Consider the following 24272-nt stretch of genomic DNA (forward strand, 5'->3'; position numbering starts at 1 on the left):
CAGCACTTTTCAGCATGTACTTTGCTTTTTCTGCATGTCCCCTAGACCTGTCAGTACGATCCACTTTGTCTCTTTTACTTTTCTGCATGCTTTTCCAGACGCTGGTAGTTTAAGGAAACTTGTCTTGCTTTTGCTTTATGCTTGTCTGTCCAAATTAGGAAAACCTTTCTAGTTAAGTTTACCCCAGCTGTTTTAGAACTTAAAAATATCTCAGTTTCTCTAAGTCATGTATGCTCCGTACGCTCTCAGTTATTAGACCCGGTAGGTAGAGTAAAGTTCTTCTGATCTATTAGACCCAATAGGTAGAGTAAATTTTCGCTTATCTCTCAGACCCAGTAGTCTTAAGTTCTCGACCCACAAAATTGCGTGGCAGCAACTAACCCTTTTTTCCCAAAACATCCTCAAATGCAGTTTCGTAGCACCTTCGTCCTCGTGGGATCGATCCTTTACTTCCCTATGCTAAGTTGTAGTATAGTGGGTTGAGGTTTTTGAAGGGACAGAGTGCACCCAATGACCCCTTTCTGATAAGTTTCATGATCTTTTAGCCTCTGAAGTCTAGTCGAATCCTCTGGACCTGTTAGATCGAGTGACACGTATCACGCCACATCTGCACTGCTCTCCTGGGCTCTGTCAGCAGGTATAGGAGTAGGAATTAACTGGCTGGTTGGTTTAGTTTGAGGATGAGTAAAATAAGGCTGAAACTCAAAGAAGGTGATATCTGCTGAGATATAATGACGTTTGGTAAGAGGGTTAAAGCAGCGGTATCCCTTTTTGGTTCTAGAGTAACCAAGAAAAACACACTTAATAGAGCGAGGGGACAGCTTATCCAACCCGGGAGTAAGATCATGAACAAAACAAGTACACCCAAAAATGCGAGGAGGAATATGTTAAAGAGGTTTATTAGGATGAAGACACGAAAAAGGAATATCCCCATGCAACACACTAGATGGCATCCTGTTAATAAGGAAGCATGCAGTAAGAACAACATCAGACCATATATACTTAGGCACATGCATGTGAGACATAAGAGTACGCGCAACATCTAAAACATGACGATGCTTGCGCTCGGCTACCCCATTTTGTTGCGAAGTGTGAGAGCAAGAGGTTTGATGAATTATACCATGAGATTCACAAAAAGATGATATAGATTGTTGTGTGAACTCAAGAGCATTATCAGTACGAAGAATACGCAAATCAACAGAATATTGTGTCTTTATTTCATGACAAAAGGATTTGAGAACAGTAGAGACTTCACTTCTTTGTTTAAGCAAATACAACCATGTCATACGAGAATAATTATCAACAAGGATTAGAAAATACTTGAAAACCCCTCTAGACTCAATCCTACTTGGACCCCAAACATCACAATGAACTAGATCTAAAGCGGCAGAGCTACGAGTGTTGACTCGAGAAGGAAAAGAAGTGCGATGGTGCTTGCCCAACTCACATGACTCACAATTAAAATCAGCAGACTCAACTGGAACTAAACTACGAAGACTGGAAGAAGACAGATGACCAAGACGACAATGCCACTGATATGGAGACACAGCAGCAGAGGGAGCACTAGGAGAGATAGGTGAAACAGGATCCAAATAGTACAGACCGCCACGCTCATGTCCTCCACCAATCGTCCTCTTTGTCTGCAGGTTCCTGAAAGATACAATATGAAGGATAAAAAGTGACAGAACAATTGTGAGTTTTTGTTAGCTGACCAATAGATATTAAGCTGACTGGAAAATTTGGGGCAAACAAAACATTATCAAGAGTGATATGAGTAGTGGGTTTGACAACACCAGTGCCAGTTACTGGCGAATAGTTGCCATCAGCAAGACGAACAGATGGAAGAGAGGATGGAGAAAAAGATGTCAAAAGGGATTTTGTACCAGTAATATGGGTAGAGGCACCCGAATCCAACATCCAAGACTTACCAGGAGACACAGCAAATGCAGCTACAGAGGTAGAAGCATCAGTAGTAGATGAAGAACTTGGCGCAGTAAACTCAGTGTTGTTAGCCCAATCTGGTTTGCCAAACTTCTTCCAACATTTATCAGACTCGTGATTCGAACGACCACAATGATCACATAGTCGATCATGAAACCCTCTTCCTCGACCTCGGCCAAGTCCCTGTCCACGGCCACGTCCACCATACGAACCTCGACCGCGAGCAGACATAGCTGAACTCTCAAAAGAGGTGGATTCCGTGCGCCCAGTGGAGACACGAAGAACGCGAGACAACGCGTTAGACAACGTTGGAATGGTATCACTAGCCATCAAGCTATCTCGAAGTGGCTGGAGATCAGCATTAAGACCTGACAAAAATTTTGCTACCATAAATTCCTCCTATTGTTTTGCTCTTGTTGTGGCATCACAGGAAAGAGGATGATAAACCAAAATCTCATCAGCAAGGCCTTTCAGGGTAGAGAAGTAATCATTGACTGAGTGAGTATCCTCAGTATGAGAGAAAGGTTTCTCATACAATTCAAATACTCGAGAGACGTTTTTGTCATTGAAGAACATCTCCCGTAGAGCATCCCACATGGCTTTGGCAGTATCCAAGCACATGATATTCTGGCTGATAGCTGGTATCCAAGTGTCGTAGTTGGCATCTGTAGGAGCAGGCGGGGCAGCTTGAACATGACTCTTCTTCTTCTATGATCCCAAAAATAGGAGAAAAGCACGGGACCAAAGCATATAGTTGGAACCATTTAGCTTAATGGTGGTTCCGATAGGCGGTCTAAGATCAGACGTGATGAAACGAGAGCAAATCTTATGCAGAGCAGCACACAGATAATTGCAGAGATTGCAGAGCAGGCAGATAATTGAGTCGCAGGCAGATAATTGCAGATGCAGATAGTAACAGTAGATAATAGCAGAGTAGAAGCAGATAATTGCAGAGAATGTAGAGGAACAACTAAAAAATTAAGTGTAGGCAACGGAGCAGGAGCAGATAATAGCGGGAGTAGAACAGCAGGCAGAGCAGCAGCGGCCAGAAAAAAACCCTACATATGAGAAATTAACAGTAATTATATGAATTGTCCATGTACCTTTTCTCAAATTCTATTTTATATTTTATATTTTTAATTTCCACCCCTAATCATTGTTAATTGAGTTTTACTATTCTTAATAAAATGTGGTAGTGACAATCGGGTATTTCCAAAGCCGCCAAGATGATATGTACTCCGTCTATCTGCGAATATAAGGCCACGTTTAACTGAGCACGTTTAAACTTTTGGATTTGGACGCGTGGTGATTAAGAATCTCTTTCTTCGTAGTATTGTTTTTTATGTTTGTCACTATTTAATATTATTTGAATCATTAGTAATGTTTTAATTGATTATTTATTGCATATCAATTTTATAAATTTGTTGTTATTGAGTTATCAAATATTTCCTCCGTCCAAAAAAAAAGAGCATATTGTCATTTTTGGTTGTCCATAAAAAATAGAGCACATCTAAAAAACGAAAATTTTCAACAACTTCTCTCCTACTAATAATATGGACCCCACTTTCCACTAACACTACTCCTCTCTTACTTTTTTCTATTCTCTCTTATTAATAATATGGACTCCACATTCCACTAATACTACTTCTCTTTTTACTTTATCAATTCCACATTAAACCCCGTGTCATTCACAATGTGTCCTTTTTTCGTGAACGGAGGGAGTATATAATAAAATATAAATAATTTAATTTGAATTGGTTTAATATTTATTTAAAAATAATTCTTTACATTTTAGGATTTATATATTGAAATTAGTACCAGAGATGTTTTTAGTTTTTTTTTATTAAATTCTAATATATTTTTAAAATGGGAGGTGATCAATTGCTAACTAATTAACAATCCAAAGCTAAGATTAATATTTGACCATTAGATTATGAGATCTAGTGGTTGATATAATATCAAGTATAATATATTTTAAATTTAAATAATTATTAAATAAAATTAAAGGGTATTAATGTGAATCCCCTCTTATTAAATTATCCTAAAACTTTAAATTTACATAACTCTCTCAATTTAAATTATTTTTTCGCAAAAAATATGTCAAATTAAAGGTAATTTTATAAGGATTCTAATGAGATGTCAATTGCATATGTTCCGACGATGTTTGGATGATGAAATTTGATGATTTTTATTTCAGTTTTCGTATATGTTGATGATTTGACGAAATCTCAATATAATGCATATAAAATCTCAATATAATGAATGTAAAATCTCAATATAATGCATGTGAAATCTCAATAAAACTGTGTTGATATTTTCATGTAATTGTGTTAAAATACTCATGTTTGTGTTGGTATTTGTAATACACTATGTTAATATAAAAAAAATACGAAAATTATGATAAGATGGTGAAGTTTGATGATTTTTATTTCAGTTTTCGTATATGTTAATGATTTGACGAAATCTCAATATAATGCATATAAAATCTCAATATAATGCATGTAAAATCTCAATATAATGCATTCTCAATAAAAATGGGTTGATATTTTCGTGTACTTGTGTTGAAATACTCATGTCATTGTGTTGATATTTGTAATACAATATGTTAATGTAAAAAAACAAGAAAATTATGATATGATAACAAAATGACGATCTTACCCTTTTGTTGATATTTTATCTACTATTTATTGAGATTCGTAAGATTTAATTTCATCCACTTATTTTAAAATCTAAAGGTAGAGATTTGGTCTTGATTTTGGATTATAATGTTATAAGCTAAAGAAGATAACTCTTTTTGAAATTTTATATGTTTATTTGAGCATTAAATAAAATTATAAATTTGATTCCTTTATAGGTGCCCGTGAGTAAATCAATTTTTTGAAATGACATAATTCTTTGTTTTTTTTTCTTATATTTTTGTACAATGTCATATAACGATATTGTTTATAATTTTTTAAATTAAGTTATAATCTAAGGTCAATTTTTTAAAATATCGTGGTCCTTGCATCGTAAGGACATGATACTAGTGTAGGAATAAAAGTAAAATTAATAATTTTTTTTGTTCATAAATTCATAATTTCATATTACTGTACCATAGAACAAGAAAAAATACAAAAAAAAAAAAAAAAAAAAATTTGAATAGTATATTAAGTAATAAATGATTTTGAGAGTATAAGTAGGGGTTGCAAATGTGTGGATTAGGTCATTATTGGGTCAGTCTAATAAAAATTTAATAAGACCTAATCCGAATATGACATTTTAAGGAAATCGTTAATCCGACAAAAACCCGAACACGACTCCATCTCTACATAAACCCATTAACGACATGATATAGTATGTGTTGACACGACATGATAACGACTCGAACATGATACTAAATTATTAAAACATGATATTACACGTTAAAAATCTGTTTTACACGACTTTAACCTAATTTACAAGAAATTAAATAAATTAAAGTAAAGCTTAATTTAAAAAAAATAATAAATAGTAATACTCCCTCCGTCCCTATGTAGTAGACGAGTTTCTTTGTAGCACAAGATTTAAGAAAAATTGCTTTAAGTGAGCTAAGTAAAATGAGAATAAAGTAGAAACAAAAAGATAAAGAGACGAAGAGAGAATAAAGTAAGAGATAGTAGTAAAGTAAGAGAGAAGAAATGTATCGCTTTTTGCCAAAAATAAAAATGACCCAGCTATAGTGGAACAACTCAAAGAAGAATGCAACTCAGTTGTAGAGGGACGAGAGAGTATTATGTTTTAATGGATTACTCGTATCCAACCCGCATCTAACTTGAAACCAATCCAAAATTATCAGGTGCTTAACATTTCAACTCGATAAAACCACACACCCAATAAGACTTTAACCCAAGCCTATTAATTTCGTGCAGATTCGTGTCAGATTATCATGTCATGTCGTGTTTGGAATGTCATAGCCATACCTCTTACACTTGCTCTGTGATTTTGATAAAACAAGGGTTTAGTAGCAAAATCACCCATATAACAGAGAACAATACAATAGTAGTAATTGGCTGGTAAAACTTTTTCTTGATGCTAGTGTAAGCATATGTTAACATTTTAACCAAAACATAGATTTAGTTCAACTCTCCAACTAAGACAGTGGATTTGGAGTTTACAAAAAACCAGCAAACATCAGCTTATAACAGGACACAAATAGCTCAAGGCTACACATAAAAAGTAAACAAAACAGCAGACAAACTTAGGCAGATTGCTCTGAATAAACTTATTGTTCAACACAGAGAAACATGTTACCTGATCAGCTGCAAGCCAGCATAGACCTTGGGTGATCAAACTGGGTCAAGTGGTGATCAAATGGCAATGGCATGACTCTCTCAAATGCCTCAACAAGCAGAGCAACCTTCTTCTTCTTAGCAGGGGCGAGCTTCGTCACCACTTGTCTTAGTGCATAATCCACCATCCATTCCTCTGAGTTCCTCCTCTCATTCACATCCTGATGCCTCAGATCAACCCTCTCCCCCTCCGCATCCTCCTCCACATCCAGGAAATTCGGTGCTCGTGGATTGAAACCTACCGCTTCATCGCCTTCCTCTGCTATCTTCTTCGAGCTAGCTGCAAACTGAAGCAGAGTAATCATGTCCTCTTTTGGAAGATATTCTTTAATTACAACATCTAATGAAGAAATTTCTTCATTTCTTCCTCCCCCTTTCTCTTCTTTTTCTTCTTCTTTTTGAAGAGGTGTTGAAATTTCTCTGCTTGAAAAGGCATCACACACCAGATATTCTTCATTTCTTCCTCCTTTTTCTTCTTCTTCTTCTTCTTGAAGAGGTGTTGAAATTTCGCTGCTAGAAAAGGAATTAGAGTCGAAGCCGCCGTTTTCATCAAAGGACTCCTGCGCGGCTTCATCAATCAAAACCTCATCGAAGCAGACAACTTTTTCCTCCACAAATTCGTGTTTGATTTCCATTGCATCCTCTGCTTTGTAATCATATTGCAGAAGCACGCCGTATCCATAACCACTCTCCCAATCCATACAAGTGTTATCATCGTCGAAGGATTCCTGATCAGAGACTCGCTCTTGCGGGGCCGTGTAAATTTCAACGAAGAAAGGATCATCATCGGGTCGAGCAGGGGGTGCTCGGGCCCGCCTGGCAGCCGAGATGAAGGAACTCAGGGGCGGGTGGCGGCGGCCGTTGAGGGAGCAGTAGGTGTAGGGGCAGACTTTGATATCAGAGTGGCCTTTTTTGTTAAGGGAAAGAAAAGGAGGAAACTTGGAGTCTTTCAAGGTGGAGGAGCATGTAGCTGTCTTTGCATCAACGGTCTTACTAGAGGGTTTGAAGCTCGGCTTCGTTGCGCTTTTCTTGCTCGACGGGGATGGTGATCTCGACTGCGGTTGCTCCTTTCTGGCGTCGGAGCTGGTGGTGGGCTTCATGTAGTTGGGCGTCGCCGCTTTGGGGCGCTTGATAGGGGCGGATTTCTTCATCTTCTTGGCCTTGAGGTCAGCGCCGCGAGGGCTCTTCGTGGCGGAGTCATGGTGATGGGTGTGGACGGGTTGGAGATGGAGGAGGGTGTGCTTTCTTTGCACCATGGTGGTTGTGTTTCTGGTTTGAAGATGGGAAATGGGAAATGAGAAGAAATGGTTGAAGAATGAAGATTCTAAGCTATCTTTCTTTTTGTGTTGTATGTGATTTGAATAAGTGGAAGATTAGTATTTTTTGGATGCCGACGCTCCACTAACCTAATCTTGGGCCCTCCATTTATATAAGAGTGTTGTCATATTAGTACTTGTTTACTATTTTGAATTGGGTAGTGGTACTTCCTTTTTTGTTTTAGGGTTAATCAAGATTTTATTATTTTTTATATATTTCATAAATTTTGTGAAATAGTACTTTCTTGTCCCATAGAAATGGACTAACCGGAGATGATATAAGTCTTAATGCATAATTGGTAAATTGGTAAAGTCACATAGAAGAATAAAAGAAGTTGAAATAATATAGTGATAGATGGAGTCCATAAATGATAAAGTAAAAAAAGAAGAGAATGTTTCCGTTAATGGATATAGATTATTTCTATTGGATGGATAAAAAGGAAAATTCAACCTATTTCTATGGGACGGAGGAAGTAGTACATAATAACTTTTTAATTCATAGCTAAATAGATTTTTCGGATTGGAGAACTAACGTGGCATGATTTTTTCCATATTAACGAAAAAATTTGGTATATGCGTATCATCTATTAAACCACTTTGAATGAGCATTGAGCTCAAATGGTATTAGATGTGTTTGTTTTGCTACAAATTTGAAATACAGTATGTTATTACTATTACTATAACAATATATAACACGCATCGAAAATCTAAATCAGATCAACGATTATTATATTTTTAATTAGTTAGCCCTAATATAAAGATATTTACTTTATGTGATAGCATAGATAGGTGAAAACATATTTGATACAATGATAAGAAGATCAAACAAATTTAAAGTTAATCAATCCATCAAAATAAATGGTATATTGTTCAATACTTTTTTAACTATTAATTTTTTATAACCCAATATAACTCACCCTCTATTATTGCCATAAATTATGACATGATTTTCTTATGTTCCAAAATTATCACTTTATTTTCTTATTGGGATGCCCATGAAAGGGAGTTTTGTAAATGTATAGACGTTGAGATTTCGTACTTCTAATTTATAAATCATAAACTTTGGCAGTAGCATTTTGAAATATAAATTCATATCATGGACTAATTGTGATTTGCTAACTAATTCTTGTATGGTCATTAAAAGCATCCCGAATGCTCCGGATAAGGGTTCGGGTTGGTCATACTAAGCATCAAATTTAAATACTTTATTCCTGGTTTTATTCTTCTTAATTGCTAATAATGGGACACTTAATTTAAAAATTGCCCTTGGTGTCATAATCTTGACATTGTGTGAGAGAGAAAGGGGGTGTAATCTATTATACACGTGTTGCACTTCTCATTCTAACCCTAATGTCAAATAAATTTTTTTTTGGAATACTTATTTTGAGTTTTTAATTACCCGGGTTTATAGCTTTTAATACTATGAAAATGGAAGACTATCCATCATAGACATGATAACATCACGAATTTTGATCAATATATTGCATATGTTTAGACAAACAAAAAACTATACTTACTCCTTTCCTTAAAAAATTTGAATATTGGAATTGGCACTAGTTTTAATGTGTAATTAATAAAATAAAAGAGAGATAAAAGTTACGGTAAGTAGTCTTACTCTTAGTAGAGAATGAACTTCCATCCAATAAAGCCTAACCCGAACTCGACTTGTTAAGGATAGTATCAACCTGAAAATAAGAACTACCTTCAAACACAAACACAACCCACACCCGGCACGAATCTGTTAACGACACGATATAATATAGGTTGATACGACACGACAACAACACGATAACGATATGAACCTGATATTACACATTTTAAACCTGATATTATACGATTAAACCTGATATTATATGATTAAAACTTGATTTACACTATGAAAGTTCCGTTTTCATGATTTATTTGCAAATATTAAAGAATTAAAGTAAAGAATATTTAAAAAAAACAAAAAAATTAAAATAATAGGCTTATTTCTTAATGGATTATCCATATCCAACCCGCATCCAACCGAACCCATCCCAAAATTATCCAACCGAACCCAATCCAAAATTATCAGGTTCTTAACAGGTCGACACAACGACACCAATAAAGCTTCCTGCGGGTCAACCCAATAACAACACTACTGAAACTTATTAATTTCGTACGGAATCGTATCATGTCAACCATTACAAGTTCTAATAAGATCATGCATGTTACTCATGAATTATTTGGAGTAATTGAAGTCTTATTATTCCCGGTAGAATTTAATGGGAAAGATTTTATTAAAACTATTCAATTTATACTCCCTTTATCTCATAAAAATATGTGCACTCATTTTTATTTGTTCCAAAAAAATATGGGAATTTCCATTAACAAAAAACTATCTTGAACTCATTACTTATATACGTTAATTTATTTACAACTTATACCACTGTGGCCACCATTTTCAACTCATTAAACACAAATAATAATTTGAGTTTCACTATCTACTAACACAACTTTAACTACCTTTCTACCTATATATTTTTCTTTACCAATTGTGCATTAATTCTTGTGTCATTTCAAATGCACATATTTTCATGGTACAGAGGAAGCATTAAGTTTAAGCATATACTTCTTTCGTTCCATATGACTCGCACCTTTTCATTTTAGATTGTAAATTTGGATTTTTTTTTGTGTAATTAAATTTATATTTTAAGCGTAATGAGATATCACTTAAAATACTTAATTAATTCTAATATATTAATTAAAATTTTAAAATACAAATAATGTAAATAGTTGGGACAAACCGAAATAAAAAATTACAAATAATAATCATTGTGATTGTACACGTTCAGAAACTAGAATTTCTTATTAGCCAATGCCCATACATATTAGGAATAAAAATACGCATTAGAATATAATTATTCACATGTGTAAACTACCATTATAAAATCATGTACTACTAGTTATTCCTAGGGCTCGGGAAAAATACTGAAATATCGAAAAAATACTGAAATTGCTGAATTTTCAGTATACCGTGACTTTCGGTACGGTATGATACCTTACCGAAAGATTACGGTAAGGTAACGGTATGAATTTTCAAATACCGCGGTATACCGCTGCATACCGAAATTCGGTATATACCGTAAACTAAGGTATATACCACAATTATATATAACATATATTTTATATATTTTTAAATTATAAGATCTATTGTGAAATATAAATATAATTTATTCTAAAAACTCTAATTTTCTATTTTTATTGATGTTGAAAGTCATGTATACCGCAAAAGTACGGTATACCGAAAATGAGGTTCGGTATCGGTATGAAATTCGTCATACCGAAAATAAGGTATACCGAAGTTCGGTATATCGTCTTTGGTAAGGTAAAGGTATGATTTTTTCGCATACCATATTTACGGTAAAGTATACAATATGGTGGTTTCGGTAAGGTATACCGTACTTACCCACCCTTAGTTATTCCAAGAATTCAAAATGAAGAACATTGAAATGACGAAGGCGTAAAAGCGAACTGCATCAGTCCTCAGCCCATTTCTTATTATGAAAATAAGACCTTTCATAATCTTGCTACTTAATTTTTAGATCATCATATAAAGGTGAGAATATAAATTAGGACAAAAGATAAAGTACCATAGATAAAAAAAATAATAAAATAAGAGAGATTTAAGTTAAAAATAAGAATAAATCACTTATTGAATAAAGAATGAGTTGTCTCATTAGTCCCTAACGTTTAGATTTATGACACCATAAACCCCTAATAAAAAAAAGTAGTCCTATATCATCCATAACATTTAATATAATCACGAACGTAAATTTTTTAGTCACTTTTCGGATGAAAATGCTCAAATAGATTGAAGGGCAATTTAGTCAAATTGTGCAAGCACTAGCACACCTATTCTACGTACTTCCACTACCCTTGTCAATTCTTAATCTTTTTCTTTCACCATTTCTTATTTTCAAAGCTATTTGTTTTACTTTCTTGTTTCCTTCACCTTTTCGTTTACTCGATCTTGTAGATACGTACGATATTATGAGGGATTCTAACCAATCATAATTATAAATTAATAACTTGTAAATTACATATTTAAGGATTTTTTTATAAATTAATAGTAATATTCTAAAAATATGAACAATTAATTAATCCAGAATTGTGGACATTCTCTATATATGTTTTTTCTCATAATACTACCAATGATCTTTTTTCCACCAAAATGCACCTATGTTTGACATGTTAGATAAACAACTACGGATGCCAATGTAGCCCGTAACCCGTGGGCTAATCCGAATAGCCCGCCAAATTTATAGGGCTAGGACTGGAAATGTCTAGCCCGATAAAATTAAAACCCGATTAGCTCGCACCTGATTAACCTGCAACCCGTTAGGGCCAGACTCGAAAATCCGATAAAATTTCTATTATTTTAATTTTTTTTACTCCTAATTCGACACTTCATTGATTAATTTTAACTAAATAAATAACTTTCAATTTTATATTAAATATACAAATGTCACGACCGCACTTGCTAAGGATAGCACAGTCGGGGAACCGTGACTAGGGGCGGGGATATATGAAACGGGGAAAGAAATAAGGGAAAATAAAATCAAACATTGGTTGGAGACATGACTAATCAAGTGCTGATACATAGAGGAAAAGATACTCGCTTATGAAAACTCGAGTAATTGTTTGTAAAAGTTTTCAAATACCAGAGTTTTGAACAAAATAGACTTGAGTCTTTTAAGATGCACAGCGGAAGGAAAAGAACGCGGTTCCATGTATGGAGACATGAACCTCCGAGAGTCCTAATCTGACTGAATTAAATGTATTGTTTCAATAGCACTTCCTCCACCACTTCGCTGCTCAACCTGCACATTTAGAAATATATGCAGAGCTGAGTACAAAATTACTCAGTGAACACATTGCCAAAAAAATACAAATATACATTTGAAAATATTGTCAAGCCATTATCACAGTAATACTCAGAGATTTTATTAAAAAGACCTGAGCTTACTAAAAATCAATTTTCAACTGCAGTCATTTTCTTTCTGTATTTTGCCATATCTGATCATCTTGTGCCGTAGAGATGGTGTTCTCTCACGGTCACATTAACATTCTTGTGCCAGGAAGGTGGCCACCTTCCTCGGTCACCAGACCTGCCCTCCGGCCATAGGTCTCCTGTGTACACTAGTCCGAGTAGGGACACCACCCTCACTTGGACCCGAATTCGATTCACATATCATCATTCATAATTCACTTGGCCTCACGCCAAAACAGATAGGCATCATACACAAAACATTTATGGCAAGACAACATCATTTGAAATGAGCAACGAACATAAGTTCGAGTTTTCACAAAATATCACTTCAAAAATAATTTGCATTTTTATCCACATTAATATGTAGGATAGAAAAGTTCACCTCATGCGCTTTCCAAATATTTTTGAAAATAATTCTCCACTTCACAATGTTACTTTCCTCTCAGTTCTCCCTTTTTTGGACAAAAATACAAGCTAAATTAAGCTTCAAGAATATATAATAAGATGATGATGTGCATTTGAATATATGCTTTTCTTCTATGGATCTCTATAATCGTACATTGATAAATTTGTCTTCATCTCAATTATTAAAATTTAATCCAAAGATTAATTTGACAGTTACATCGTTAGAAAAATGCAATGAAAGATCAATTCATGTATACAAATTTTAATTGAATCTTAATGTAAAACTTAGGCTAAAAGTCTGACATTAGATTTCCTCTTAATAGTTTAATTTTCGAAAACTAGGCCACGACGATCTTTTATTTACAGCCCAAAGAAATAAATAAATCTGGAATCGAGTCTCTATTAACTATTTACTGCATCTGTCTCTTATCAAATTGGAAATGGGGTCAGATTTATTTCTCACCTCTCTAACCCAAACAAATAAATTATTAGTCCAATAAGAAAAGAACTCATATATGTAATGGGGTCAGATTTATTTCTCACCTCTCTAACCCAAACAAATAAATTATTAGTCCAATAAGAAAAGAACTCATATATGTAAATACCCAAATTCATTATCTCTCATCATTCAACCTAACCTTAATTTGATGTGAGAGAAGCTCCTCCCCCTCACTACCTGATGCCGCCGTCGCTACCCTTCCGGCGCCGCCGTCCGCCGCCGAGGCTGCGGCGTCCCTCTCTCTCTCCCTTTCCCCCTCCTCTATCTCTCCCTCTCTTCGGCTCCGCCGCCACCGTCCCTCTCTCTCTCGGATCCGCCGCCGCCACTGTGCATGCACAGGCGGCGGCTTCGGCCTCCTCCGTTCCTCGTGCTGCCGGAGCAGCTTCTCGGCGCCACTCCAGCCCTGGCCGCTGCCTCCTCACCAACTCCCGAGAGGTAAATTAGGTAAATTCCATTCTATTTCCTTTTTGGTTTTATTTCTAAAGATTTGATCTTTGATTTACAAAAGGTTTGGTGTGTAACTTGTAGATGGTGAAACTAATGACGGATCGAAGATATGGGGTTTCCACCGTGTCACGGGGTGCCTAAGTTCAGTGGCCGGAATCCAGCAGATTCATATTCAAGAGATAAGATTCTTAATTTATGCTTAGCTTGGTTGTAGGACTTGGATTATACATGTTATATGAATTTGAACAATTATCTTGCATATTGAGATTTGATGGTGAAACATGGTGTTAAACTCGCTGTGCATTGTTGATTTCAGATTTGGGCAGATTCTACTTTCTCTTTAGATATGCAAATGCTTGTACATAAGAAGGAAAGAAAGGCTTGGGATTTACCTTTTGATGTGAAAAAGTATCGTTGGATCGTTGGGCTCGACTCTATTATTGTGTGCAAATCTCCATCCTTGTACTCCTCTATTCTATGTTGTGTTAGTATGTGGGTGTGAAGAGAATTTTAGAATGTTGGATAGTGATGTGTGCTTGAAGTGCAAAGCCTTGGGGTTTATATAATTGATGTTCCTTTGCAAGTTGCTATGCAAGTGGTGGGGGGAGCTTAAACTTGGGGAAGGTTTTAAGTTTTAACATGGGGGAGGTTTTACCTTGGGGAGTTTTACTGCCAAACAAAAAAAAATGTCCTAATCTTATATTAGGATTATAGCATTTAATGCTAAGTTGATAATAACCGTTAGATATCACACTACTTGCATCTCCATTGCCTTCATGAAATCTCTATGGATTTGATCAGAGATTTCCAAATCTAATAGTATGATTTTTAAAAGATTTCTCTTAATATGAATAATAAATGCTAGTATCTTACTCCTTCTAACTCTCTCTCATCATGTAGGAGCACTAATTTGAAGAACCTTGGCTATTCCTTGGAGTAGGATGCAACCATTGAACGGGCTATCTGAGGCTTGCATCTCTCTCCTCAAATTGTAAAAGATTAGAATTTGATTCTTTTGTAATAGTATTAGATTGTATCGGGCATTGAGAACTTTTTATTTTGGATTTATTCTTGTATTTTCACTTGAAATAATCGGGGTAGAACAACAACTATTATTGTATGTCTCGTCTTGATTCCTTTATAGCTCAATATTGATTCATTCAAAATATAAAGGGCAGGTTCTTGATTTTACAAGAATCACTTAGTTGATATTATTTACTGTTAAGCTAATAATAATAATAGTAATAGTAATAATCATACGTTTTGAAGGTCTGGGTTGTTACAACAAATTATATATTGAATTTTTATTAAAATAATAATTAATAAATAAATTAAAAACTTTAAATTCAAAAAAAAAATATTTAAATTTCTAAAACATGTATTAAAATTCAACGAAATATCTCAAATATTAGTATTTGATCATGTTTATAATTGAGTTTAAGCATATATCTCAAATATATCATAATTACATGTTTTATATTGTTGTATGCATATTAGTAATTTTAATCATTATTTATTGGATTGATCGCGTGTTAATATTATCGATAGCAACCTGATTAACCCGTTGAGCTAGCCCAAAACCTGAGCTTTTAGGGTTAGAGTTGAACTTTTATAACCCAAAAAAAGTCACAATCCGATTAGCCCGCACTCGATTGACCCGCAATCCGAATAGGGCCGGCCCGAAATCCGACGGGCCGGCCCGATTGACATCCCTATAAACAACCCATAATATATTTTACCTAATACTACTATATATTTTGATTGGATTCATTAATTATATCGATATTTCTTTACATTTATATGGTAAATTAAAGGGATAAAATATAATGAGTTGGAAAAGTTAGTGGAATATGATGTCCATTTTCTTATATTTGTTTTATAATACTTCCTTCATCCATAAAAAGAAGTTCCATTTGACATGAGTTTTAATGAGAAATTAGTAATGTAGGAGAGAAGAAGAAAAAATAGGTAAAGAAAGAGAGTTATGGAGAAAAAATAGGTAAAGTATGAAAGAGAGGAGAAAAAGTGGCAAAGAGATAAACTTTCAATTTTTAGAATTTGGACTATTTTTTGTGGACATCCCGAAATGAAAAAAATGAGACTATTTTTCGTGAACGGAGAGAGTAGAATGTGAGTGGAGTAAATTAGTGGAATGAGAGACCTAGTTACTATTTATATAAAAGTGAAATATAACTCTTATCATATAACGGACTAAATAATAAAATGTAACTCTTATTGTGGAACGGAAGAAGTACTCATTTGCTAAGAATTCATGGTATCTCACTCTGTTATTTAATTTTGTGTTCAGACGCCGCATGAAACATCAAAACCATAATATTCTCTTGGAATTAAATTTACATAAAAATTGCTTGAATCTATCCTTTAAGAATGTAAATAAGGATGCGTGGTCAAATTCTCACGCTCTCTATTTTCTATTGTGTTGTTATTGTCTATTTCTCTGACTAAAGATAATATAGGCGGTCGGATTCTGTTTATTAGAAAAAAAAAGGAAATTGTCGGCCGAAAGGGGCCTCGCATGTAGCCCCACTGTGGGGCATATGTCAAACACCATACTAATCCGGTTCGATACACTTCTTTTATCTAAAGAAGGTATACGTCACCATCACACTTAGGGGTGCTTAACGATTCTTTAGCTTTCGGTTAACCAGAATCGGAATCGGAATCGGAATCGGCCGGTTAATTAAAGAACCGGAAATCAGAAAATCAGTTCCGGTTCCGATACCGGTTTCAACTTTTTGTATAAAACCGGTTCCGGTTCTAACTGGAATTGACCGGTTCCTAATCGCGAAACGAATTACAATTCAATTTATTTTTTTATAATTTAATATACTAATAAATCTAATTTAATTGAATTAATATTGAATTCAAATAAAATAATTTGAAACATTGTTTGATTTTAAGATTTAAACAGTATTAAATTTGGGATGAGAGTATAACTAAATGGAGACATGTTGCATTCAAGATCATTCTATTAAATGATACTCCTACATTTCATCTCTCTCAACGCCGTACATTGTCATCATAATTCAACTTGTACATTTTTTTATAAGATATCCAAGGCTAGGTATTTAGTACCCTCAGTGGAAACATGCTGAAAAATTCATTTTTCCATAAAAGAAGTTTTGAAAAGCCACCGTTGAGTGAACGCGGAGTTTTGTATTAAAAGACCTGAATACACTAAACATTTCATACGTAAAAGTTCGATCGATCTATGTTCCATTAAAAACTAGTACTCCCTCCGTCCATAATAGATGTCACACTTTCCTTTTTAGTTTGTCACACAAAAGATGTCACATTTCTTTTTTTGGAAAATGTCCACTCTCACATTAATATAAATATACTATTTTCTCTCTCCACCTAACACACAAAACAATATTTCCTAAAATTTCGTGCCATTTTCCAACTATGTCATCTATTATGGGACGGATGGAGTATTAAATATGAACATATGTGAACCGAGAATGTGGCCAAATTCCACGACAATAACCGGACTGGCCAACTTGAAAAATGACCCCCGATTTCCAGTTGTGTACACTAATCCGAGTAGGGATGCACCCCATAGTAGGACTTGAATTCGATTATAATATGAAGCTGATAAGCATTTCATAAAACCAAACATAGCACGACAAAACGTACATTACATCATTTTCACGTAAAATCGTACTTGAAACATAATTCGTCATTTAGTAAGATAACTCACCTCATATAAATCCATAATTTTTCTTTCCGAGTGGTCTTAAATAGCGTGCAGGAAAAAACTTTTTTTTAAAAACATGAACGCTGAACAGACTTTAAGAAATCCTTTTACCTGAAAGAATGAAAGCATCCTACGTGGTGTTCATCTTATCTTTGCTAAACATGAGGCTCTTTTTATTTACCAGGAAAGTAAGTTAACAAGGAAAATGATTCTTAGGAATATGTTTATTGGTAACGATGTCAATCTAACCCGAAACCCGCGAGTCGATCCAAATAACCCGATAAAATCGTAGGGTTAGGGCCGGAAAATCGTAACCCAAATATATAATAGGGCTACACAGGCTAACCCGTTCAGATCAGTGGGTTATGCGGGCTGGCCCGGGTGGGTTGCGGGTTAGCCCATGGGTTGAGCATTTAAAATAAAAATATAATTAAAATTTTGGGTTATATACTTATATGAAGTATATATGGTAATTACAATAATAAAAACAACGTTGATATGAAGTATATATGATAATTACTGTACAATATTAAAGCAGCATTGATATGAAGTATATATGGTAATTATGTATTCTCTCTCAAATTGAAAGTTATGGTTATATGGAATATAGATGTTATTAATATTTACTCATATTAAATGCCGCATTACGTCTTTGTTCTCGAAGAGAATGATCCGGTTGAAGCTTCAAACGTTATTGATGTAGAAGAATGTCATTCAACTCCATAGAATTTATTTTTGACATACTACTATCTATTCTATCTCTTTTAACTATTCAGAATTTATTTTTTGGGTATATAATTAAGAATGTCATTGAACTCCTTTTAAATGCATGATTTTCATTTAACTGTAGTAAGATTCACGTGTTCTTCTAATTAGCGATATGTTTGTGTATTTTGTTTCAATTTTCAATTGTTATTATTTTATTTCTCTTGATCACTTTGATAATACTTTTCTAATTTGCGATAATCTGTACTTATTTTTTTACAAGTTCGAATATTGGATTGGATAGAAAGTAACACATAAGATCACTTTTGACCCGAATAGCCCGTGAGTTAGCTCGAAACCCGGAAATTTAGGGTTAGGGCCAAAAATTTATAGCACAAAAAGTTAACAACCCGAATAACTTGCAGCCAAATAGCCTGACAACCCGAGTGGATTGGCCCAAACCCGAACGAATTAGCCCAATTGACATCCCTATTTATTGAAAATATATTTTCTAGAAGCTTTACTTTCCTATGTTTTGTGACAATATACTGTCACAAACATGTGTGGGTGTGCGTGCGCTTTTTGAGTTATTGGTAGTATAAGGGCATCTCCAACCCATACTGCAAAACCAAAATTTGAGGGAAGAATTACCTCCAACCCAGCACCCAAACGCATCACATATACTCCAAATTATGCAGTTTTCAATACACCATATATGCAGTAGCACTGTAGCTACTGCATTTCACTTTTTAAACTTCCTGAAAATTGCACTTGGCTCCCCTCATCTTTTGTATTTTCGAATTAAAGCAAAGAGGATTCATGATTGAAACACTTGAGAAGAAAATTTGGAGATGCTGATACAGAGAAAACCAAAAGAAGGAGAAGGGGAAGAGAAGAAGACTGCGCTGAAGAGAGAATTAGGTTTAAATTAGGTTTAAATTTGTTAATGGGCTGGGCTAATTAAATTTGTTTTTATTACGTGGTGTAGGTGGAGTATTTAGATTTGAGGTATGCTAATTAATTAATGTATCTATCTTCATGTTATCATATGTAGTATTTATTTGATCTAGGAGATGCACGGTTACTATTTAGTTAAAAAATTAATTAATATTTATCTTATTTTATATAAATTATAAGTAGTATTAATTATTTATTTTGTATGATTTGTGGTATTATATTTAATGTAATATTTAATATTATAATACAATAAATTCAATAACAATACAATATTTAGTAATAAAAACATAACACAAGTGGTCATACAAATGGAAATTACGTTGCAATGAAATTAAAAAAACACAAACAACAAATTACAATAACAAAATGAAAAACATAATCTAATAATCCGGTAAACCCGAACCGGATCCTCCTATATTATTGAAATACGAAGAATATGTTCCAGTGGCATAGTCATTTAGTTGTTCTTGTTGTTGAGCTCTTTTTTGTAAAATGCGTCTTTTCTCGGCTTGAAAATAAGCACGACTATCAGGATCGACTATGGAGCTCAAGTCCATAGCCATGATTTTATTTTCTTCCCTCGTAGTTTTGAGATCATTGTTGTTCTTTTGTTGTTTCAAAAAGAGAGCCATATTTTCGTGGGCTTGTTTCATGCCCGCAGCATATTGCTCATTTTGTTTTTCTAGAGTAGCAATAATTGATTCTGAGTTATCAGACTGCTTTTTCTTAAGTTTAGCCTTCTTCACTCCAATAGGCCTTGATGAAGAAGAACCACCAAGGATTTGTTCCTCGCCATCATCACAACTCATAGGAAATGAAGACAAAGTTTGTGAGCCATGCAAAGTATGAGCCTGACTTTCTGAATCAGAATTTTGCATCCCACGTGATGCTTGTTGTCTAGAGTTCTATGCACAATCTTTAAATTTTTCAAAATTTTTAATCATATCCCAAACATGAGAAAATTTCCAACCCGATTTGTAATTTGAATCTGTCTTGAGCATTTGCATGACTTCATTCATCTACAAATAATTATAATCAATTAATCGCATGTACAAAGAGAAAATGAAACATTAAAATATGATTAAAGACTCACTATGTCTGCATTTGAAGCACCGCTTCGGTTTCTTGCTTCAGCAGCTCGGATACATCCATGGAATTTTTTTGTTGCTTTCTCGATAGCTTGAATACGAGCCTGCATAGATCTTTGCGTACGCTCTGGCCAAGTCTGATCTCTACCTTCATTGAATCCATCTTCCACGCGCTGCTAGAATCGTTGTCCTGATTGTGATATCCCTACTCTAGGATATTGTGAAATTTCCATATAAACTTCACACAAAAGTTTATCTTCATTCTCTGTATAACTTTCTTTACGAACTGATATTTTGTGAGGAAAAGATAAAGATAACAACTGAGATGAGATAATTGTGGTGTTGTGGTGTCTTATATTTATAGATACAAAATTATTATTCTAGTTTTTGAATGGATGGCTAAGATTTAAATATGCACATTTTATGAGTGACTACGATTGAAAGCACGCGGATTGTGCTTCTTTTGTTTCCGGATTTTGAATGAATGGCTAGGATTTAGATCTATATTTCCGATGAGTGGCTACGATTGAAAGCACGCGGATTGTGCTTCTTTTGTTTCCGGATTTTGAATGAATGGCTAGGATTTAGATCTATACATTTTATGAGTGGCTACGACTGAAAGCACGCGGATTGTGCTTCTTTTGTTTCCGGATTTTGAATGAATGGCTAGGATTTAGATCTATATTTCCGATGAGTGGCTACAATTGAAAGCACGCGGATTGTGCTTCTTTTGTTTCCGGATTTTGAATGAATGGCTAGGATTTAGATCTATATTACGAGTGGCTACGATTGAAAGCACGCGGATTTTGGTTTTGTATAATCATTATAAATTGAAGGCATGTTTTGATTATTTATCACCAATCAATCACTCAACTTCATCTATCCTTCACAATGAATCCCAATTATATTTCCAATAGCTCTTCATCTTCTGATGAAGATGCTGAAAATTCTCATATGATGTACACTTATTACAACCAATATATACAGGATATGCAACGTAGAATCAACAACAACAATATGTTGATTCAATACCTTCGTGACAATCAACGTCCACAAATATATCGTGGATCAGTTCCAGGGCATAATGTCATCAACCGTGACCGAGAGGGTGCTCACGCTAGATTGTACAATGATTATTTTGCAGATAATCCATTGTATAATGAAACCATGTTTCGTAGGAGATTCCGGATGTCTCGTCCATTATTCCTTCGTATTGTGGATGCAGTTAAGGAACACGATGACTACTTCATGCAACGACCAGATGGACTCGGAAGGCTTGGACTATCATCTCTTTAAAAGGTAACAGCTGCTATTCGTATATTGGCATATGGTGTACCAGCTGATGCTTGTGATGAGTATGTGAAAATAAGTGAGAGCAGTGCGATCAAAAGTCTAAAACGTTTTTGTCGTGCAATAATAGAAATTTTTTCAACTCAGTATTTGAGAAGTCCGACAACTAATGATATTGCTAGACTTTTATATATTGGAGAGCAACATGGATTTCCAGCGATGTTAGGCAGTTTAGATTGTATGCATTGGAAATGGAAAAATTGTCCTACAGGATGGAGCGGTTCATATTCAGGCCGTAGTGGAAGTCCTACAATTATCCTCGAAGCTGTGGCAGATTACGATCTTTGGATATGGCATGCTTATTTTGGATTGCTGGGCAGCAACAACGACATCAATGTGTTAGATTCCTCTCATCTTTTCTATAATCTCACTCAAGGTATTGCTCCTCCTGCTCATTATGTTATTCAAGGCAAAGAATACAATATGGGTTATTACCTAGCTGATGGAATATACCCAAAATGGGCTACTATTGTGCAAACAATTCAAGAGCCTCGTACCCCAAAGACAAAATATTTTGCTAAGAGGCAAGAGGCATGTAGAAAAGATGTAGAACGTGCATTTGGTGTTCTTCAATCACGTTTCTCAATTGTAGCCGGACCAGTACGGTATTTGGGTAAAGAAGTGTTGCGTGACATAATGATTGCATGTATAATTTTGCATAACATGATAGTTGAAGATGAGCGTGACCCGAGTTCTCCAATCGAAGTTGAAAGGGATGTACCACAACCAGAAGTTGAGATGACGACAAATGAAGATGTTCAATTTCAAGAGTACTTGACTCGGTATGCTGCAATAAGAAATAAAAGTGCACATCTAGAACTTCGAAATGCATTAGTTGATCATTTGTGGGAAAATTTCTCAAATATGGAGTCTTGAATTTAGTTATTTCTTATCTGTTGTCTCATGTTTTATATAACTTTGATGTGATCTCTCTAAATGTATTTTAATTTATGTTTGAATGTTATTAATGTATCTTAATTTTGTATTTTTTATTGAATATATAATATATTTAAATATATATATATATATATATATATATATATAAATATACAAAATTGTATTAAATTATTTAATTATATTTGGGAAATTATTGACAAAGTGTTGTGGGGTTAATATGTAATTTAAATAAATATGTAGGTAAGATTGAAAAAGTAAAAAAAGTAGGTGAATATGGAATATTCTTTTGGATTTGGGTTTGGTGTAAATGAGTTGGAGTAGAATTACTGTTTGATGTGACAGAACTGGAAAAATGAGTTTGGGTTTAGTGTAAATGGGTTGGAGATGGCCTAAGTACACATGCAATTACACAAACAAATCATTTAAAATGGACAAATTATATGCAGCGAATTAAAATAACACATATCACATATACTAAATTCATGAACTGAAAGGAAAAAAAGAAGAAGAAAGATCTATGGAGAACTTATCAGGAAAATTACCACAAAATTGAAAGATATAAACGACAAATTATATGCAGCGAATTAAAATAACACATCACATACACTAAATTCATGAACTGAAAGGAAAAAAAGAAGAAGAAAGATCTATGGAGAACTTATCAGGAAAATTACCTCAAAATTGAAAGATATAAACGACAAATTATATGCAGCGAATTAAAATAACACATCACATACACTAAATTCATGAACTGAAAGGAAAAAAAGAAGAAGATAGATCTATGGAGAACTTATCAGGAAAATTACCACAAAATTGAAAGATATAAACGGAGAGAACTCGGTAGAGGTCAGAAATCGACGGAGGCGATAGCATAAATTGCAAATAAGAGATACGCAGAAGAGAAATCGGTAGAAATACATAGAAGATAGTAGAGAACATACTTTTATCGTATCTTTTGTTTTGCATATTTTTTAAAATCCTCAAATTAGGAAAGAGAATAACAACTTTAGGTTGAGGAATCGTTTCCTGAGTTAGAAATTATATTACTTTCCTTGTTTTCTTAGTATTAAAACATTGAATTTTCAAATTCCATGGATCAGATCACTTTCCGAATTAGAATTTTGACAAACAAACGGAGCCTAAGAGAACTCTGAAGTTCCTTTATTTAATTAAATCATGAAATTTTATTAGTTGTGTCAATTAATTCGGAAGCGATATATTCTTTAATATAATCATTCAGGAAGGTAAATAATCCAGAATTTAAGATGTCGTGTAGGAATTAATTAATATGCCCAATAATTATTTTAAACCAGTCAACTCAAAAATTCATCCCAACAAATAAAACAATCCAACGAAGTGTAATTCGACGAGCAACAGACCGAATAGTAAAGACGTCACAAGACTCACAAAGGTAACATAAACTATCGAAGATTTATAAAAATCTATATACTTTTTCTAAGCAAAACTAATATTTATACAAAATATATATCCTACGTGGGTCTTGTTAGGTTGAGATTATTTAGCTAAATTGAAAAATGAGATGCAATATGGGCCACTAATCCACAAGCTAAACAAAATGTCAACAAATACAACATTATGTCAACAAGGAGGTAAAATTGTAATTTCAT

General features: G+C 34.2%; 3 protein-coding genes, 3 long non-coding RNA genes and 1 pseudogene across 8 annotated transcripts; 2 read left to right on the top strand and 5 right to left on the bottom strand.

The window, feature by feature from the left end:
• Positions 1-1483: 1483 nt before the first annotated feature.
• LOC125221081 lies at positions 1484-2566 on the bottom strand. Its single transcript, XM_048123211.1, has 2 exons — positions 1929-2566; positions 1484-1650 (listed from the first exon to the last, which is right to left on the bottom strand). The coding sequence occupies exons 1-2, from the start codon at positions 2329-2331 to the stop codon at positions 1484-1486; spliced, it is 570 nt and encodes a 189-aa protein (XP_047979168.1). The 5' UTR covers positions 2332-2566.
• A 3399-nt stretch (positions 2567-5965) lies between these two features.
• Positions 5966-7609, bottom strand: LOC125217784 (calmodulin binding protein PICBP-like). The gene has a single exon (XM_048119319.1). The coding sequence runs from the start codon at positions 7502-7504 to the stop codon at positions 6215-6217; it is 1290 nt and encodes a 429-aa protein (XP_047975276.1). The 5' UTR covers positions 7505-7609; the 3' UTR covers positions 5966-6214.
• A 4522-nt stretch (positions 7610-12131) lies between these two features.
• Positions 12132-13741, bottom strand: LOC125223010. The gene is made up of 2 exons (XR_007176650.1): positions 13622-13741; positions 12132-12408 (listed from the first exon to the last, which is right to left on the bottom strand). It is a non-coding gene; the product is annotated as an uncharacterized LOC125223010 (long non-coding RNA).
• Positions 13470-15049, top strand: LOC125223008. 3 transcript variants are annotated; one of them, XR_007176647.1, is made up of 2 exons: positions 13470-13926; positions 14011-15049. It is a non-coding gene; the product is annotated as an uncharacterized LOC125223008 (long non-coding RNA). The 3 variants fall into 3 exon arrangements; XR_007176648.1 differs by having other exon boundaries at positions 13470-13917; XR_007176649.1 differs by having other exon boundaries at positions 13785-13917; positions 13991-15049.
• A 4640-nt stretch (positions 15050-19689) lies between these two features.
• LOC125221082 lies at positions 19690-20187 on the bottom strand. Its single transcript, XM_048123212.1, has one exon. The coding sequence runs from the start codon at positions 20185-20187 to the stop codon at positions 19690-19692; it is 498 nt and encodes a 165-aa protein (XP_047979169.1).
• A 76-nt stretch (positions 20188-20263) lies between these two features.
• Positions 20264-20697, bottom strand: LOC125218296. The gene is made up of 2 exons (XR_007175930.1): positions 20403-20697; positions 20264-20328 (listed from the first exon to the last, which is right to left on the bottom strand). It is a non-coding gene; the product is annotated as an uncharacterized LOC125218296 (long non-coding RNA).
• A 609-nt stretch (positions 20698-21306) lies between these two features.
• On the top strand, positions 21307-22647 carry LOC125217808 (annotated as a pseudogene).
• The last annotated feature ends 1625 nt before the right edge of the window (positions 22648-24272 follow it).

Source organism: Salvia hispanica, chromosome 4, assembly GCF_023119035.1.
Source record: "Salvia hispanica cultivar TCC Black 2014 chromosome 4, UniMelb_Shisp_WGS_1.0, whole genome shotgun sequence".
Classification (NCBI taxonomy): Eukaryota; Viridiplantae; Streptophyta; class Magnoliopsida; order Lamiales; family Lamiaceae; genus Salvia; species Salvia hispanica.

What these genes read in the sequence shown, in the direction of transcription:
- LOC125221081 (XM_048123211.1), bottom strand. Translation starts at nt 2,331, where the DNA reads ATGGTAGCAAAATTTTTGTCAGGTCTTAATGCTGATCTCCAGCCACTT. An exon ending in TGCATTTGCTGTGTCTCCTG is followed by an intron (nt 1,651 to 1,928) that starts GTAAGTCTTGGA and finishes TGTATCTTTCAG; the next exon opens with GAACCTGCAGACAAAGAGGA.
- LOC125217784 (XM_048119319.1), bottom strand. Translation starts at nt 7,504, where the DNA reads ATGGTGCAAAGAAAGCACACCCTCCTCCATCTCCAACCCGTCCACACC.
- LOC125221082 (XM_048123212.1), bottom strand. Translation starts at nt 20,187, where the DNA reads ATGCAAAATTCTGATTCAGAAAGTCAGGCTCATACTTTGCATGGCTCA.